Here is an 18590-nt window from a genome sequence, read left to right as displayed (position 1 = left end):
ATTTCAGTACCCGTTGTCAGTCTAGCAGGCAAAAGACAAGCATTTGTTGAGAAAGAAGCAGCCCCACATAAAAAAGTTGATGCAAACTCCCAGGACGTCGAGGAAATCTAGGCGTCTGTCTGAAGCTATGCACTTTCGGCTGCATCCATAACCCTCGTTCCCAATACACCTGAACACCATGGTTTCTTTCATGAAACCATTCTGTCATACGGAGACCACCGAACGAGACAAATTATCTCCAGAAGACTGATTCAGAAGACAACGCTCATCATCCAAGACGGCAGTCTTCAAAAATCTCAAGAGAAATTCCAATGCACAACTCATCGCTGAGCAAAATGTCAGAAGAGATTCAGTCATGGAGAACTTCTATGATGCTTTGAAGATAACCTACGGTCAAGGTCACCAGTAACACCTCTGATTGGACAACACTGCTCTTCGACAAAAAACTATATTACAAAGTTGGTTAAAACACTTTAAAATATCCTAAATCAGCAATAATGTATTAATGAGGAAGTAATTGATCGCCTCAAGTGTACATTAATATATCACTTGCTGATCTTCTTATGAAGTGTAATGCTGAAAAGCCAAACAATCTGCTGTCCAATGGCGAACACCTAGAGCAGATTCTATGCTTAAACAAGTCAACAAAAGCCAGATGAATTACAGGTTACAAAATCTAGGTGAACTGTTCCAATCATTGTGGACTGAGTGGAATTATACTTGAGGATTATTAAGATGCATCCATCATCTACATGTAAAAACATCTTTTCAAATGCCGGCATAATCATCGATATAATTATGCAGAAGCGTCATTTGTGCCACAAGTGCTTCTGCCTTAGAGCCATTTTAGCTCATGGAAAGGACGTGGTACCAGATACATAGTGTTTGCTGCTCGTCAGGATTAGGAGAAATGCCAGACACAGAACTCCCCGCTGTGCGTTACATTGGTGTACCTGATAAAAGCCTTAGACACGGACATCATAAGGGCATCTGTTAGACCACTTAAAAGGTTGGGTGCTTTATACGTCCTATTGATTCGGAATTTCTATGATAGCAATCTCTGTTAGAATCCTGGACGAAAGTCAGTCGTTTGAATCTTTCCAGTCACCAATAATATCAAGCATCGCTACGTGTTTGCCCACTTCCTCTTCAGTATGATGCTCGCTGCCGTTTTATCTGATGATTCGACAGACATAAACACTGAGATCGACATCAGATACCAGACTGATGACAAGCTCTTCAATGATTTTTGTCTTGAAATACAGAGTGATCATAAAAATAGTATTTTTGGACGGAGACATTCACTGGAATGCATAGTGATTTTAACCCCGGAATTATATTACTGTGATGTAACAAAAGAATGTTGATATAATACCATGTTACAGGATACCAGATATACATCAACACTTGAAACATTGGATATAGTTTGGAATTCCATTAAATGTTATTCAGAACTTTAAGTATTAGGACTTATGTCTGAAATTATATGATATTTGTTATTTTATACTAAATGAAGTAAGTTCTTTTCATTTTACATTTTCACTTGATATTCTGAATATACATTATTTGCTGAATGTTGCAATGCTTGTTGCTTTTCACTCTTTTATGTTGCTTATTTTAAGATCATAGAGTCGTAAATGGATGCAGAAAAGTTTGGAAAAATTATCTTTAGCTTGTGACACTGATGAGGATAGATTGTTAGGACAATGTCCGAAAAACTGAGGTTATCAAACGATAGGGCATTCCAAGCATCCAAACTTAACTGATGACATGATATCAGACGAGAAGACTGCCAAAGATGATTTTCTATGGAGAGTTGTTGGAGTTGAAACTGTCTCAGCGAGAATTCCAGAGGAAGCGTAGAAGTGCGCTAGATTTAAATCCACGATCCGCAGCACGTCCCGTAATGGTTACGTAAGTTCAAGTGGCATCTACTCTCCAGTGTGCCACAGAAACTTTCAAACGTCTGATCACCCACTCGCCTGCTCACAAAACCAAACCTTCTATTAAACTATTGATATTACGGTCATCTACAAGGTCAAATGATAAACAGCAACACAGAAACAACAATACACGAACATTTTCTCTTACAATTATCACGTGTCAGAAAAGTCGGGTACAATTCTTTGACACCTACTTGCTGTTCTGCTCACTTATCATATTCGTCACAATATTGTGCTCGTAGCCAATGAAGTAGCACAAGGTGTTGATTTTGTTCTGCATTGACAACCTGTGGATACTATCTATTAGCAACACAATTTGCAAGCAGTTGGGACATTTTACTCATGCTTATATTCATGTATCTAATGGGATTGTTTAGCTGCGCTTCACCCACGATCATGTAAACGACCATCGCTACGTTCATGATAAATTATGGAAATGTGGCTCCTTGTTCTGAATAATGTCTCAAAAGAAACAGACCATCATAACTCGGGAGAATATGAGCAATCACGGAGGCGAATTTATTAGAGTTGCAATAACTATCAAGCTTCTCATAGTCCCAGTCGTCAGAAATAACAACATGAGTACGAATTTTGGAAAGATATTTTCGGCCCACATTTAGAACGCTACAGTTACGACAGTGATCAGATAAATGTTGCTGATCACATTCATGGTAAGCTCTATGAGCATCACAAAGTTAAAAATGTATATGCCAGTGTTTTGGGAACATTCATGGTCGGAAAGGATTAAATCTACGCAATGGTCTCATATTATTCTTGTGTTTTTATGTGTTTCTGACACTTCACTGAAAATAACAACAATAATACAACTCAGCTTCCTAACTACATGAATGATCTGAATGTAAACCAAACTTCTGTTCATAGATTTAACACGTCTCCGATAGATCACAAACATTTGTGTTGTTGCAGTTGTTTCATATAAATCAGTCGTAACACACTTAATTCACAATTCGCAGAAGGAGCTCTGAATCAATTCTTTACCATCAGGAATAAGTTGTCTGAAAGTCTTAGCAACCATCACAGCCTTCCGCAATGAACATCCTACTGCAGACCGGTGTATCCTTTCACATATGTATCATAATGGTAAATGTATCCAAGACAGTTATTATTATTATTATGATGTGCACTGCATGCTCAGCCATTACAAAGCGTCATGATCAGCAAGGTGCAGATTCTGCAGTCCACTGAGGAACTTTGTCAGTGGACCGTTGATCACAATGTGTGACATGGACTGAAGAGCTCCACAGCAACAGGAAGAGTCAGTGACCTGGCCCCATCTGACAAGCTTGACTGCACAACGGCCCTGTCCTGTCCACAGATGACGTGGAAGGTTGAAACCAGGAGGGCATACAGATTGCTCAGCTACGAAGTCTGGTTTACAACATCTGTTGAAGACCATTCGACACTCCATGCCGAAATAGATGTCATATCCTTCGGCAACGAACCTAAGCAGATTGGGATTCTCGAAGTCAAGCGGACTGCAGGATGTGAGGTGATGTCCATGTACAATGGAAGTTTCTTACTGGCATAGACCTTAGCCAACACTTTGGTGGTTGCTTCCTGGTGATGCAGATGTTAAGGAGGAATATTGCTGAGTACTGGCAGCCATTCTAAAGGAGTAGGCAGTACTGTTCCGGAGATCATGCGCATTGTTGTGTTTAGCTGGACATCAGTTAACTTGCTGTGGAATGATCGAACTCAGACAGTAGCGCAATACTCGGCTGTCGAATAAGAGACGGCCAGTGCTTATATCTTGAGTCTTTGAGCACTAGCGTTCCAGGTTGAGCCAGCCAGTTTGCGGAGTATGTTGGTTCGAGTGCTAAGTTTCTCTGCAGTTTTCTTCAGGTTCTTTTATAACGATAGCGATCTGTCTAGAGTCACGCTAAGGTATGTTGGTGCCGGGTCGTGTCTTATTTGCTGCCCACTGAGGAGGATGCAAAGCTCGCAGTTCGCATTAGTATTGTTAAGGTGAAAGACGCTAAAGACTGTATTTGTTGTGCTTGACTGTAGACGGCATTTGTTGAAGAAGTCCATCATATCCTCCAGGTCCTTGTTCAATACCCCCTCTCGCTCAGTAAATGACCAGCTTTGGGTCTTAAGAGCAATGTCATCTGCATACATGAACTTATGTGACTGTGTTACAGTTAAATCAGACATTGAACAAACTTGGCGAAAGAAGATACTCTTGTGGGAGTCCATTAGTCTGACGTCCTCGCGAGATCTGAAGCCCCTGTCGATATATCTTCAAGAGTTTCAACTATCCAGCGGAGCAATACTCTGGAAATTTTCAACAGCAGTCATGCGTTCCAGACCGTGTCATAAGCCGCTGTTAGATGCAGAAAAACAACTCCAATTTTAAGGTTCCTCTGAAGTCCGGTTTCAGCAAACGTAGTCAGTGCAATGACTTAAGTGCAAGTACTACGGCAATGCCTGAAACCTGCCTGCTCAACAGATATAATATTCTCCAAGGCAGGACCATTTCTTTGGAGAATCAGGCGCATCCAGAAACTTAACACAGACTGATAGCGAGGAAATCGGCCGATAAGTCGCCGCATTGTGGAGATCTTTGTCAGGCTTTGGGATTTCAATAATCTTTGCCTGGCCTCACAATGTCGGCATGCACTTTTCCCTAACAACCCAGGTGTAAAGGCGGCAAGCCATTCATTTGCCGTCGGGACAGGATGCTTTAAGAACTGAGGCAGGATGTTGACATATCCTGCTGCTTTGCCTGATTTGACGCTGAATAGCACCGTTTCAAGTTCTGTTGTTGTAAATGCCTCTGGAGTATTTTGATCTAGTTCATTTGACTTCCGACGGCAGTATTGTGACCAATCATTTCGTACTCGACGTCGGTGCTATTTCTCCAGGGCGCTTTTGTCACTTTTAATAACTGGCTTGCTACATTAGTTGGTTTTAAAACAGAGTGAGCTTGAACTGGTGATTGCTGAGCGGTGCCAAGTCTTCCACTCAAGCTTCAGCATTTCCTGCTTGAGCGCGTAATCTTGAGTGATCCTGTAGTTTCCTCTCAGCGAGTGCGCCCGGCAGTGTCCAGGGATCTGATCAAGCGATCTGTGATAGGATTCCTTGACTGGAATGAAGCGAGATGGTATAGTGACTATTCTTCGTTCTAATATGCCAGTGTACTTCGTACAACCTGCTCTGCGGAAGTTCCAAAGAGCTGTGAAGAGCTGTGTATAGCCGGCAGCTGAAGTCCGATATGGAAACGAATTGGTCTGTGCTGACTTTATGGAAAGTCTTCTAGAACAGTTTGGCTTACTAACTAAGGATGGTCACTAATGGTGCTGACGCAGCAGAGGTCCGGTGAGTAGTCCATTTGCTATCTTCCAGAATGAAAAAGCCGCACGTTGCTTCGAGTACTGAGTCGGAAGGAAGTCATTGTTCATTACCCACTCTACCAAGTGTTTCCCGTAGTACCATTTTTATGTGTTTGGTATGACTGGGCCTGGGTTCGAACCCGCGACCTCCCACATCCGAGGCGGACCATCTAACCATTAGGCCACCGGAGCGGTAGGTCGTAGAATGTAATTTCTCGTAAGAACTCATAATAATCCCAGGTACCACATTTACTACCCAGTTAACTATCAGCATGAAACAAAATTGAAGGCTAGTTAGCGTTTGACGTTCTCTTGATGGTGCAAGGGTTACACCTATACAGTGTACATAATTTTCAACGATAGCATAGTATATTCTGGTTGAAAACTCATGTCCTAAATTGATCTTTTTGTCTTTTACGTTTAATTTATTATGCACCGTTTAAGGATGCTCTTCATGGTGGTATTTTGTTGCAAACAGTTAAAATTCTTTAAGTCTCCTCACATGTGTCGCAACTGATATCGTTTCATTTCCTTACCAAACTTCATCGATATTACACTTCATAGCCTAAATAATATTATTTAAAGTAAGTTGTTCGTCAAAACTTAAATTTCATTAATTGATTTAAATTTGAATTTTTTATTGATTGACTTTGACTTTAAATTTTTTACAGTCATGTGTACCTCGAATGTCATGAACAAATTGCTCTCAAACAAACTAGTTCAAACAGATTAATACAATACAAACTATCTGACAATTCAACATATAACAATGTGTTAAATAAATGTTCTTTCGACATCTTTTCTTAACCTTCTTTTAAAATGCTTTCAGAGAATAGGGTGCTAACCTTAGCAGTTTCTATCTTCAAACATTCCTATCCGACAAGATTAACATCAGCAAGCATGTTTTCCATAACTGCACCCACCACTTTTTCGACTTTCGCATTCGCGAGGATATCTCCAGATACCATTACTAACGTTATGATCACTAGCACCAGTTCAGTAAAGACGGGGCACTTGGATATGCACAAATCATCCTCGGACTATGCCAATATCAATGAAACCGTAATCATTAATGTTCTCTGCTCACTTGTGTGATTCCTGTTGCTAGTTATTCTTCTGCTGCTTTTGTAAGACTCATAAACGGAAGAATGCCAACTACATTTATAGAAAACAGATTTAATGTCAACCTCCTTTCTGAAGATGTTAACGACCAATCTGAGACTGTCCTTTAACAATAACGACTGATGAAATGATCAATAGATTAGAGAAACCGATATTTAGATTTTTGTAATCAGTATTCCTTTGTAATGGTATGATGGTTATACAAGAAAAATGAATTTACCTAAGTGTTTATCTTAAAGATCACTGTTTAGTCGCTATCCTGACATTACAAAACCTGTTACATAAACAACATTTCGATATCCAAAGAAATTAGAGTAAACTTCCTTCAATAACAATACGCTTATATAACTTTATTAGTAAATTTACATCTTATGCAAAATCATGAAGACAATGAAATATTTTATGCTAAAATGAGTAAGGTTATATATCATAAATAACCTAATTACACAATCCAATACAATCATTTCTTGCAAGATGAATCATATGCTTATAGTGTATATATTACTTCGCCCTATACATCTTCAAAAACCTGTAATTGTACTAGGTAAATTAAATCTATCTGGCTTAACATGTCTATCAAAAAAAGATTTGAGCAAAAACGTAGAGAGTATGTGATTGTACTAGTCAGACAGTATATCTTTTGTTTTGTTTTTCCTAATTGTGCTTATTGTAGTTAAATGATGCTCATCATTAGCAATCATGAAGTTATTTAATTTTTAATTACAATATAAAACTATGTGTCACGTAATATCTCTCCAAATGCCTGTATATAATAATCTTTTCCATTGAAAAGAATCGGAATTTTAGAGTACTGTTTTTTCGCTTTGCTTTTCAAAGCATTAAAGGAGAAGTCACATCCCTGGTCTTTAAGACCCTAATATTTATAAATTATAAAACGCCCACAATAAGCAAATGAAATATGTTATATGGATCATATATACAAATAAAAAGCATCAATTAATATTCCCTTATAAGCAGATCAACATAATGTTTGTTCTGAAATGACTTACCTGCAAGAATTTATATAACAATAATTCGCTTTAAAATATGTCTCTTTTATTTGGCCATTACCGTCAGATTAGCCTATTGTCGGCACTATTTTGAAGTGAATTTCGATTAGGGGTGGGGCCGGGGGTATTAGCATAAATGTGAAATTTGGTATTGAAGCTTGTCTTATTCCGAATTGATGGGTTTATGTTTCCTAGGAAAATGATTAAAATTACTAAAAGGGAAAAATTCCGGAATCCATTAAAATTTCGAGCGTGATGGGATTCTGGTCTATGAGTTTTCGGTCTTGATGGCATTCATATCCGGAAGAATTATAATATTTGTTATCTTTAAATGTTAATTTTTTTTAGTAATTATTCATACTCGGTCAGTATTATTAATAAATGTATCTAAACAGTCTGCTACACTACCCTCATACACCTCCAAGTTCTTGATGTTATGTCTTTTTACTGTCTTGTATTTCCATAACGTATTTGGATCCTAATCAATCCCTTCCTTTTTTCTGGGAAGACTTAACTGCTTACGTTAAATCGTATTATGTGGCCAATCTGTAATCAACAGTATAAATTAGAAAAGCGTTTGGCGGGAGCAGGGGGCACCTAAGTGTTTTAATACATTATAGGCACATAAGACAAAACTGGTAGACATGGGAAATTACATTCACAATTAAAGGAGTCATTTATCGTAAAATATGAAACGGACACCGAAATAATACTAATTCCATGATAAGGTCAACATATGTGTTTCAGACATGGTAATTAATAAAACGATTTCATTATTTTATATATTACTACTGTATTCTATACGTTAGGCAATTATACCACATAGTTTAATGAAAAAGTCTCCTTAATGGAAAATGACCTGCTTAGTACTACTAAACGCATGTCAATTACAAAACTTGGTTATAACTTAAATCATTCAAATTAGTCTGTAGATGATTGTTAGCAATACTTATATTAAAACTAATCATTTAATTTTATTCTTATAAAGGATGGACAAAACTTGTACTATTCTGCAGTTTTGTTGTAATTGTTGCTAATGGCGATGAGTGTCCATACACTGCACGCCAGTTTTAACGATATTTGTAAGCTTTCTATTTTGTTAAGATGATTTGATTAAGTTGGGCGCTTCTCTTTCAATCTGGACAATAAACATAGGAATCAATTGAAGAATGATATATTCTAAGCATGTCTCAAGTCCTATTAAGGCCTCTTATGGAGGAGGTTGATGTGAGGAAGACGTGGCGAATATAATTTCGTTTAGGAAAATATATAAAACAGGCGAGTTTGACTCCCCACATTGTAATGGACAGTGATGTAAATATTAAGCCGGTTTTATGTAAAGATTTGACTAAAAAGAACATTTTTGAACAACTTTACAACTACGACTAATTCAAACTCCTCAGGTAAATCGAGTGCAGTCAAATAACAGAAATAGCATTTATTTATGTGCATAGTTCAAATCTCTATCTTACATAATGAAAATGTTTTGGACATTATTATGCCAAAAATAAAATATAAAATAAAATTTATCTATAAAATACTTTTCCCTTCAAATGGATACAGGATAAATCGGTATCTTAACATAGATTACAGTACATGCCTTTATCACACTAATTTGTATTCACATACATATACTTCTATATCAATTTGATAATGATCATTGTTATGTTGTACTTTGAAACCTAGCCATGTAGCACAAAGACAGCACAAAGATAATCAGAAGCTAAATGTAGCAAGCGAGAAATTAGTTGTGCATACATTAATAACAGTTGGTGGAAAAATGTTTTGGAGAGGAATATTTCTACCGACACTAGTCGTGATGGCCTGTAAGTATTAAACCCGTATGTTGTGAAATAACATTAAAATAACACGCATACACTTACGCAGATACACATCGCAATTAACAAGGAATATAAATGCTTCAATGATATTTTCAGTTGCTTTCCAAAATGGTAATCGTTTAAATACTCCTTTATCCTTTCCCGATGCTTTCTGGTCATTAATTCGCTTGCAAACATCAACATACTTTAGGAATTATTAACCATTTGGTGGTCTGATTTTTGCATACGTCTTGATTCAGTTTGGTTTGGTATTTGAAGGCACAGTAACACAACGAGGGTTCATAGTGTCGAGACAATTGGAGTAAAGTGCCTTGAGTATGGACTCACCACGGTAGCCGACTCCGTTTCAGCACTAACTGAGCAACTGTGCTCCTCAATAAGAGTTGTTATTATCATCGCTTGAATGAACCTAACGTCAAGGACTGGTATTACATGTAGTTCAGTTAGGTACTACAATTGAGTACAGAAATAGCATCACTGTTTCAAGACTCATCACTATGCTTCTGTCTTTATGGCATTAGGTATAAACAGGTTTCCTGTGGGTGATTATAAGACCGCATTCTAATCAAACATAATGAAGGACTCACGACACAGTCGGAGACGAAGAGCAATACATGCTTGTCCTTTAAATATCATTAAGATTCAGAAAATGGATTTGTTTATAACGTCTAAGAAGAGCAAAATATAACTCAATGTAGCTCGCGAATATTTATACCAAATTACCTTTAATTTTGTAGATATTCGTCAAGTCAGGAAGAAACGATCATATTGTATTTTCAAAAATTGAATTATTATAATTCAGCGTACGATATCGGTGCTCTTAATTTCCCACAGCGTACATTTCTAACAAATTTGTCCTGCTTGTGAACGATTGTCTGAGAATATTAACATACCCTCATCATTAACATTTCTTCAGAGATTTCTGGCTGATGTTTCTCATCATAGGAGAGAATCGTACAGTGATTCCAGGGTCACTGATTTTATCGATATTTCAGTTCAATCAACTAAGACATCTTAATATATTCTACAAATTAGAAATATATACAAATGAAATCTCACATATTTTTCATTTTCCACAGGCTACTGGACAGTATCTACGGCCGATGTAAATGTATGCCAACTACCCGCATACAGACGAATCATGGTGAATGCCAGTTGTGACTTTGAGAGTACTGGATGTAAGGCAAGATTTACCTCACCGATGTCAGACTTCTGGAAATTTAGATCAGGACCGGTGGGAAACCAGTTTAATGGAAGAATTGATGGAGATCATAGTCGAGGTAATGCAATGTATAATGCTTTAGAAACGAATGACAGTGATTACTTAAGCAGTAGACGTCTAATGCCAGACTTTGATCACTAAATGTAGCTACAAATCCATCAAATAAACATTCGAACGTTTCTCAACAGATATCTCAAATTCCTTTCCAGGTAATTCTGCAACGTATTGTCTGTTCGATGCTGGGAACTTCTTTCCAAAGGGAGATAAGAGCAAGGACCAATTATTGCCACCACCAGTACCCTATTCTGACATCTGTCTTAGCTTTTGGTACAATCTTCCGGCACAGACATCAAACATAAAAGTGATCGCTGATGATCGAGTCTTCTTCAGAAGGGTCAGCAATGTTACCCATGGCTGGGTTCAGGAAGTAATTTCCATAAAGGGAAAAGCGCCTTTACAGGTAAGTCTGCAACAAATTTATACATTGGAAAGATCATGATGTATCAACATCTCAATAATGGATAATTTACAAGATTTTTAAAAGACAACGGTACATCCTAGTTTAATCATATCTGTTACTATAGTAGTTTTTCGAGTCTGAATATTCCAATAAGAATTTATGAATCAGAAACAAAGGCAGAAATATCTTTTGTTATCGTTCCAGCGTTAAAATTGCCTATTCGCTAAAGGAGAAAAGTATTTTTGAAAACAAAAGAGTTCTAGTTTCCTTCCATGTCTTTCTCCCATATTGAGCTTGTGACACTATTCTCTATATTCGTATAATCCAAATCATAGCTGCTAAATATTTTCAAAGATTTGTCATTAAATATGGTGAAATGTCAGAGTCAAATACTTTGGTTATTCTTTTTTAGGTTATATTTGAAAGTACAAAAACAAGTTCATATGGGTACGTGGGGATCGATGATATCATCGTAGAAATAGGTAAGGCTTATCGAGGTTCAAGAAAATATTATATTTTAATCAAGCACGATTATTTTATTAATCCTTGGGTCATGTTATGGCCTAGGTTTACGTATTCATATTATTAGTATAACCTGATTGTTTAGTTTGAGAAAGCCTTTGCTCAGTAACTTTGTTAATAGCTACTAAGGGAATGAAACGCCCGTTACCTTTCTCAATTACTTTTATAAGCATTTGAAATTCTATCGCTCAGAGAACCTAAAACTACCTGCCCGAATAAACTCTAATCATGGTTGTTAATAATCCCATCAAATATAGGAAAATGGAGCATGCATAAGAGCATATTTTTCTCTGGATAAAAGCCCCATCAAAATGACAATGAGCACTCATTTTAATAAAGTGCGCTAAATTGTCATTTTGATTTCTCTGGCGTCACACACACACACACACAAACACACACACACACACACACACACACACACACACACACACACACATATATATATATATATATATATATATATATATATATATATATATATAGAGAGAGAGAGAGAGAGAGAGAGAGAGAGAGAGAGAGAGAGAGAGAGAGAGAGTCTCTTCAATACCTTACAAACAAGGTTTAGCATAAGCGATAGTTTGACATAGGTGTATAGTTATATAACTAATTTTTTCTCCTATTTGCTTGAACCGTTTGTTATGCATTTTCAGAAAATCGTGGTCAACCATCATCTTATAACTCAACTTTTCACAGTACCCGAAAATTACTTGCACCATATTCTACGAAGTCTTCTACGTCTATCAGACGTTTGACAACGAAATCCGCACGTTTAACAACGGGAAGGACTTTAAGAGCTGTCACTCTGGCAGAAAGACATACCGATATTTCAAAATCAGCGTCGAAAACTGCAGCTAGCCCTTCCACAGCTACTTCAACTTCAAAACTAATGATTACTACCACAAGTACTATTAGAAAAACCACACTCATGACTGTCATTATCCCGACGAAAATAGCAGCGTCGAAACCACCATCAATCACATCGACAACTACTTCTACTTCCACAACAGTACTTAAAACCCGAAATAATTTAAATTCCACATACAAGGCTGTTACTTCTTTGAGCACAAAAAATATTTCCAAAACACCAGCAATCACATTCAAAACGACTTCTACAAAAGAATTTAGAACACACATTAGTCCGAGAATCACACACATGATTATCACTTCTCCGACCACAAAAACTACTAACAAAACATCAGCAAGCACATCCGCAATTACTTCGACTTCGAAAACAATATTTAACACTCCCAATATTATCAAAACAATTCGCACGACTGTCACTTCTCCGACCACACAAACTACTTTGAAAACTGCAACAGTCTCAAATCCAGCTACTTCTACTTCAAAAATGATACTTCAAACACGCACTAGTCTGACAACCAAACGCACGAATGTCACTGCCACTTCTCCGACCACAAAAACAACTTCGAAAACTCTAGCAAGCGCATCGACAAGTACTTCGACTTTGAAGACAATATTTAACATCCCCACTACTATAAAAACCACACACACAACTGTCACTTCTTCAATTAGAAAAATTACTTCGAGAACACCAGCATTCACATCTACAGCTAGTTCTCCTTCGACAACAATGCTTAAAACCCAAAGTACTTTAAACAACACACGCACTACTGTGGCTTCTCCGACCATAAGAACAAATTCGAAATCTTCAGCAACTACATCAACAACTAGTTCTTCTTCGACAACATTACTTAAATCATCCACGACTCCAAAAGCCTCACGAACAACTTTCATTTTTACCACCACAAAAAAAACTTCAAATACTCAAGCAATAACATCCCCAATCAGGTCTACTTCGACAACAATACTTAAAACACCTAGTACTTTAATAACCACACGCATGACTGACACTTCTCCAATCACAAAACCAACATCGAAATTTCTAGCAAGCACAACCACAACTAGTTCGACTTTGAAAACAATATTTAATACTTCCATTACTAAACAAACAATACGCGCGACTTTCCCTTCTCTGATCTCAAAAACAACTTTGAAAACTCCTGCAATCACATCCTCAGCTATTTCTACTTTGGCAACAATATTTAAAACCATAAGTACTCTAAGACCCGTACGCACGACTGGCACTTCTGTGACCACAAAATCAACTTCGAAACCTCGAACAATCATATCCACACCTAAAACGTTTAAAACCCCAGTAACTCTGAAAGCCACACAATTAGATGCCACATCACTGACAACAAACATATCTTCGAAAACTCATGCAAGCACATCCACAGTCACTTCTTCTTCGGCAAGATTGCTTACAACCGCAAGTACCAAAAGCATGACTATTACTTCACCGACCACAAACAGAACTTTGAAAACTCCAGCAAGCACACTCGCAAGTAGTTCTACTTTCACAAAAATGCTTATAACTCCAACGGCCCTAAACACCACACTCACAACTGTAATTTCTCCAACCACAAAAGGAATCTTGACAACCCCACTGACAAGGATCATCACTTCCCCGACTGCAAGACTTTTAAATACATCCGATCTGACAATAATATCAACTTCTACCAAACCACAGACAACCTCCACTCTGATTATGACAACCACAACAGCAGCTACATTCATAATCAATTCAACGTTATTACCAACACTTACAACTGCCCATACCTTGATATCCACACCCATAACTACCACTCCTCGGACAACCACACTTACAACCACAACTGTTTCTACAACAGTGCCAACAGCTACTACTATTCGTGCAAGCACCCTTGTAATACCACATTTTCCGACAACGACATCAATAACACTTACTTCTACAGCTAAACCCATATCTACTCTGATATATAAAACTAAAACTGCATTCCCTCTATTATCAAGTCCAGAGATCTCATTGTTAACGACTTTAACAAGAGGAAACGGAAACAACACGATGTACACGAACGATATTGCAACTACTCTTTCTGGTGACATGACTGCTATTGTTTCGACAACAATTATTCAGCCCATCGCAACAGAAGAGCAACACGTATTGACTAAAATGTCAAGTCCCCAATTGTCCTCTAAACATTTAGAAACTACAAATGATTCACACAGCAAAGGAAAAAGACAAAGACAAAACGGAGCCACAGATAAGTCCATCTCAAACGAGACTGCTATCATTATTGCTCTGTGCTCAATGTTCGGCATATTGCTAGTTTCTGTTATCTTGTTTTCAGTACTACGAATGAAAAGGAGAACTGATTCAGTAAAGTTCAACACTGATGATATTGACATTACTAACATGGAAGCGGATAATCATTTCACCGATGAAAGGACTAAAATTCTCATATCGAGGTTTTAAGTGTAAAATACACGAGCATTTTACCTTATTAACTGGGTAGTATATTTCATTTTTTTCCTTAAAATGCTTTGTGTTTTTATAATCCGAACATTAAAGTGGTATTTCAACGACTAATCTATACCTCTTTTGTTTACACCATGTGAATCAGTGTATGTTTGTGTTTGCAACTATAATTTATGATCAAACTAGTTTTGTTATCAGATATAGCATGACTGTAAAGATGGTGTAGATGCTGAAAGCAAGAATAATAACTAATTATTAAAGTTATAATTATTGTTATAGTCATTGTTGTTATTATAATAATTGTTATTATATTGATATTATTATAAAAAGAATAATGTAGACAGGCATTGATAGACTCGTACTTCAAACTAGTCTGTGGGCATTAATTTGTTTCTCCTCACTACCACCATGAAATAAGATCTTTAATAAATACCATTAAGTTTTAGAGGAGCACCCATGAAAACTGTTCCAATCAGTAATATTGGTGTATGCAGTTATGCATTTGCTTATTATGGAAAATGGTGTGTACAACTCATACGTACCTTGTGTTTATGATAGTTTGCAATTGTTTGTATGTCTAACACTCTAATGCAGTGTTTGTTTATACTCATTCACATTGTTATTTTCGTCATCAAAAGCGGTCATGGCAAATCATTACACTACTATCGTTTTACCATTTAAGATGGTCGCTACATGACCATCACATAAAAGTTTTGTAAAGCCATAATCATGGCACAAACATGTAGATCAATTTGATAGCTATAGTCTTAGATAGAATTTCTTATGATACACGAAGTGATTAAAATCGAGTATTAGAAGTTGTATACATATCGTTTCCTGATGATACAAAATTTTGTATTCAGTGGGGAAATGACTAAGATATATACTGATTAATAAACACGTATTGTTTAAAGGCCATCAAAGCTTCGCCTGCTTTGGCATTGTAATATGCATCCCTCAATGACAAGTGAATTCAACTATTCAAATTCCATCCTCTGAGTGAACCAAATGAGGTTTCACCTGCGCTATAGTCCTCTTAGAGAAAGTATAAATTCCACATTTCGACCGACTCCTTAATGTAGAGATAATATTTTCCACTCCTTACTTTCTTCTCTTGACATGAATAAAACAATATAGAAAATCGAAATAGGTTTTGTTCCGAAAGCTAATCTATGTACAGACAAAAGAATCGATCAAGTTTTCCTGTAATGGATAATTGGGATAGTGATGTGTGTATAGCATGTAGTTTATACGATATTTCTAACCTATTAATTTTAATAGAAAATAAGAATAGAAAATAAGTAATTCTAACAACAGCTATAAAACACTCTGTAGAGTTAGACCAACTAGCCAGCATGTCTTTATATTCTTACAAATTGTAATATGTTTTATTTATTCCTGACTGATGTCGACAAATTGATATACAAACTTTTATCACGTCGAGAAAAACGCTTGCATCAGAGTAATATGCAATATTCCCAGTTTAATTGTTTCCGCTGATATAAATCAAACGGAGACGAACGCGTTTATTAAAAATGTTTCTGAAAAGTTTCTCTTTCGCTTTAATTAAAAAAATTGTGATAGTCCGTCATGTTGCCTAAAATAAAAAATGTTCCGTTGACGCACTTGCCTTGAGCAGCAGAGAGGGTGAACAGACCATAGAATTCCGACAAAACAAATAAAACAAACAAATAAATCATCTCGTAGAAAGGTCAAGATTTTACAAATGAACTTTTCCTTGAGATGTTTTATTTCTGTAATGGACGATTGTACTAATAAAACCTCAGTTCGAAATAGTATCTGAAAAAATAAAGTACTCTACGTGTTTATTTATTTCTTGTTTATTTTTTTGACGACCAACGTTGGTAGGCACCCTCTCTGCTGCTCCTCCTCTGCTGATATTAATTAAATTATTATGTTATAATAAAATGATACATCCAGAATCTCATACTGCAAGAACAGCACGAGAACGATTAGAAACAATTAAAAAATTTCTTCCTGTCAGAGACTCATTTAGAAAAAATCTGCAAGCGCAGCAAGAATCAAAAGTTGAGTACGAAGAAGACACTAAAAAACTATTTAAACCCGTCACTGCAGCTACTAAGAAAGCTGCAGCGGCTGTTGAAAAAACTATATGGGGAGATATTAAAGAGGAAGATGAGAAGAGGAAAAAGGGTATTTTTCCGGTATTAGAACAAACTGCGGCGCAGGCTGAAAAAATAGCAAGAAGAACTAAACAGACAAAGAAGATTTTACGAGACCTTCCAACTGACATAGCTGCAACTCAGCCTCCACCTGTTGGTGAGGAAATACTTGAAGGTATTGGAGAACTTCGTACTGAAGTCGCCGATGTGAGAAAAAAACTTGCATCTAAATCCAAACCAGCAGGAGAAAACGTAGAATTAATTGCAAAATTTAACGAAGGAGTTGTTGAGGAAATTAGAAAAACTGAAAGAGAGAGATTACCTGAGATGATATTAGATAATATATCTAATAAATCTAGTATTTTAAAACCCCGTCATGAAAAAACAAATGATGATAATTTCATTAAATGGATATATCGCGTATATTACAACAAAAAACAAGCTAGAGGTCTAGAATACGAAAGACTTAAAGAAGAAGTAAAAAGACTTTATAGAGAGAGATGGGAACAACTAGAACAAGAAGAATTCTCCCAGTATCAGCTTCCTCCACCTCTGCAACAAATAGAACAACAGCAATCTTCTTCGCCACAGCAGAGGTTGAAGTCGGAAATTAAAAGGACTAAAGAGCTAATTAAATTACTATCCCCGAAGAAAATTTCTGCACCGGATGTAACATTTACACCGACAGGTTCACCACATGGATTTCGAGAAAGTGACTCACCCCCGGCCACCACTGAAGTACTTACTCCGGTAATGCAACCACCAGTATTTAAAACACCCAAAGATGAACCTAAAACAGGACGTGGTTTATGTCCTGATAATACCATCAATGACGTGTCACGGTTAGAAGTTCTCATAGGAGGAAAACGAGCTGGAAATAATTCACCAGAAATAACCAATGAAGCAGCTGATATTTGTCGGCGACTATTTCAAGGTGGTATCATGGATATCGGCGTTTACCGAGAACTTATTGATGAGCTCGTTGATGACTAGTTATTAGATAAATGGTAAATAAAATAAGATGATTGTGCATGATAATCATCGTAAACCCACACAGGTTAGAGCGGTAAACTCACGATTACCAATCTATAGTGTTATTTACGGAAATGGACTTGGTGATGTCATTCGGGGATTATTTACAAGGATAGCTCCAAAAGTAGCACCTGTTGCAAAACAATTATCGATGAAGGCTATTGATATTGTTCGTGATAAAGCTCCTGGTGCAATTGTCAATGTTGCTGGTAAGGCGTTCTCGGCGATCAAGGAAAGACTAGCACGATTATTGCGACGAAAACAACAACCACCGGTGAAACTGGCAAGTACTGAGGTGATGCCTGCAGATGTTAGTAAAATAATAAATCAGGCTGCAAATCAAAAACTAGCGGCGTTAGCAGATCAAGGACTCGGTGAATCTGGAAATAATATCTCAAGTTTGATATCCGGAAGTGGAACTTTCCGAGGTGGAATTTCCCGAAGGCGGTGATCAACGTGTTAGACGAAAAATAATTATAATAAAATGTTCAAGCGCGTGTCCGACACAGCATTTGACATGGAAGCACCCGTCCTTAAGGATGAATCTGTACGTGATTATCAATTTTATTCCTATGACGCAAAACAACCAGATCAACGTGGAAGAATTGAACTACAAGTTCAT

General features: G+C 37.0%; 1 protein-coding gene across 1 annotated transcript; it reads left to right on the top strand.

Annotated features, from left to right (window-relative positions):
* The first annotated feature begins 1798 nt into the window (after positions 1-1798).
* Positions 1799-13306, top strand: LOC149801924 (uncharacterized). Its single transcript, XM_089956868.1, has 7 exons — positions 1799-1914; positions 9115-9254; positions 10349-10549; positions 10701-10951; positions 11364-11433; positions 12124-12671; positions 13283-13306. Exons 1-7 carry the CDS (start codon positions 1799-1801, stop codon positions 13304-13306), a joined length of 1350 nt encoding a protein of 449 aa, XP_089812994.1.
* The last annotated feature ends 5284 nt before the right edge of the window (positions 13307-18590 follow it).

This window comes from Sinohyriopsis cumingii, chromosome 4 (assembly GCF_028554795.1).
Source record: "Sinohyriopsis cumingii isolate HCF-2022 chromosome 4, ASM2855479v2, whole genome shotgun sequence".
Lineage (NCBI taxonomy): Eukaryota > Metazoa > Mollusca > Bivalvia > Unionida > Unionidae > Sinohyriopsis > Sinohyriopsis cumingii.
The sequence above is the reverse complement of the archived record's forward strand: the minus strand, read 5'-3'. Positions and strand labels throughout refer to the sequence as shown.

What these genes read in the sequence shown, in the direction of transcription:
- LOC149801924 (XM_089956868.1), top strand. Translation starts at nt 1,799, where the DNA reads ATGATTTTCTATGGAGAGTTGTTGGAGTTGAAACTGTCTCAGCGAGAA. An exon ending in GCACGTCCCGTAATGGTTAC is followed by an intron (nt 1,915 to 9,114) that starts GTAAGTTCAAGT and finishes TTTGAAACCTAG; the next exon opens with CCATGTAGCACAAAGACAGC. An exon ending in TGATGGAGATCATAGTCGAG is followed by an intron (nt 10,550 to 10,700) that starts GTAATGCAATGT and finishes ATTCCTTTCCAG; the next exon opens with GTAATTCTGCAACGTATTGT.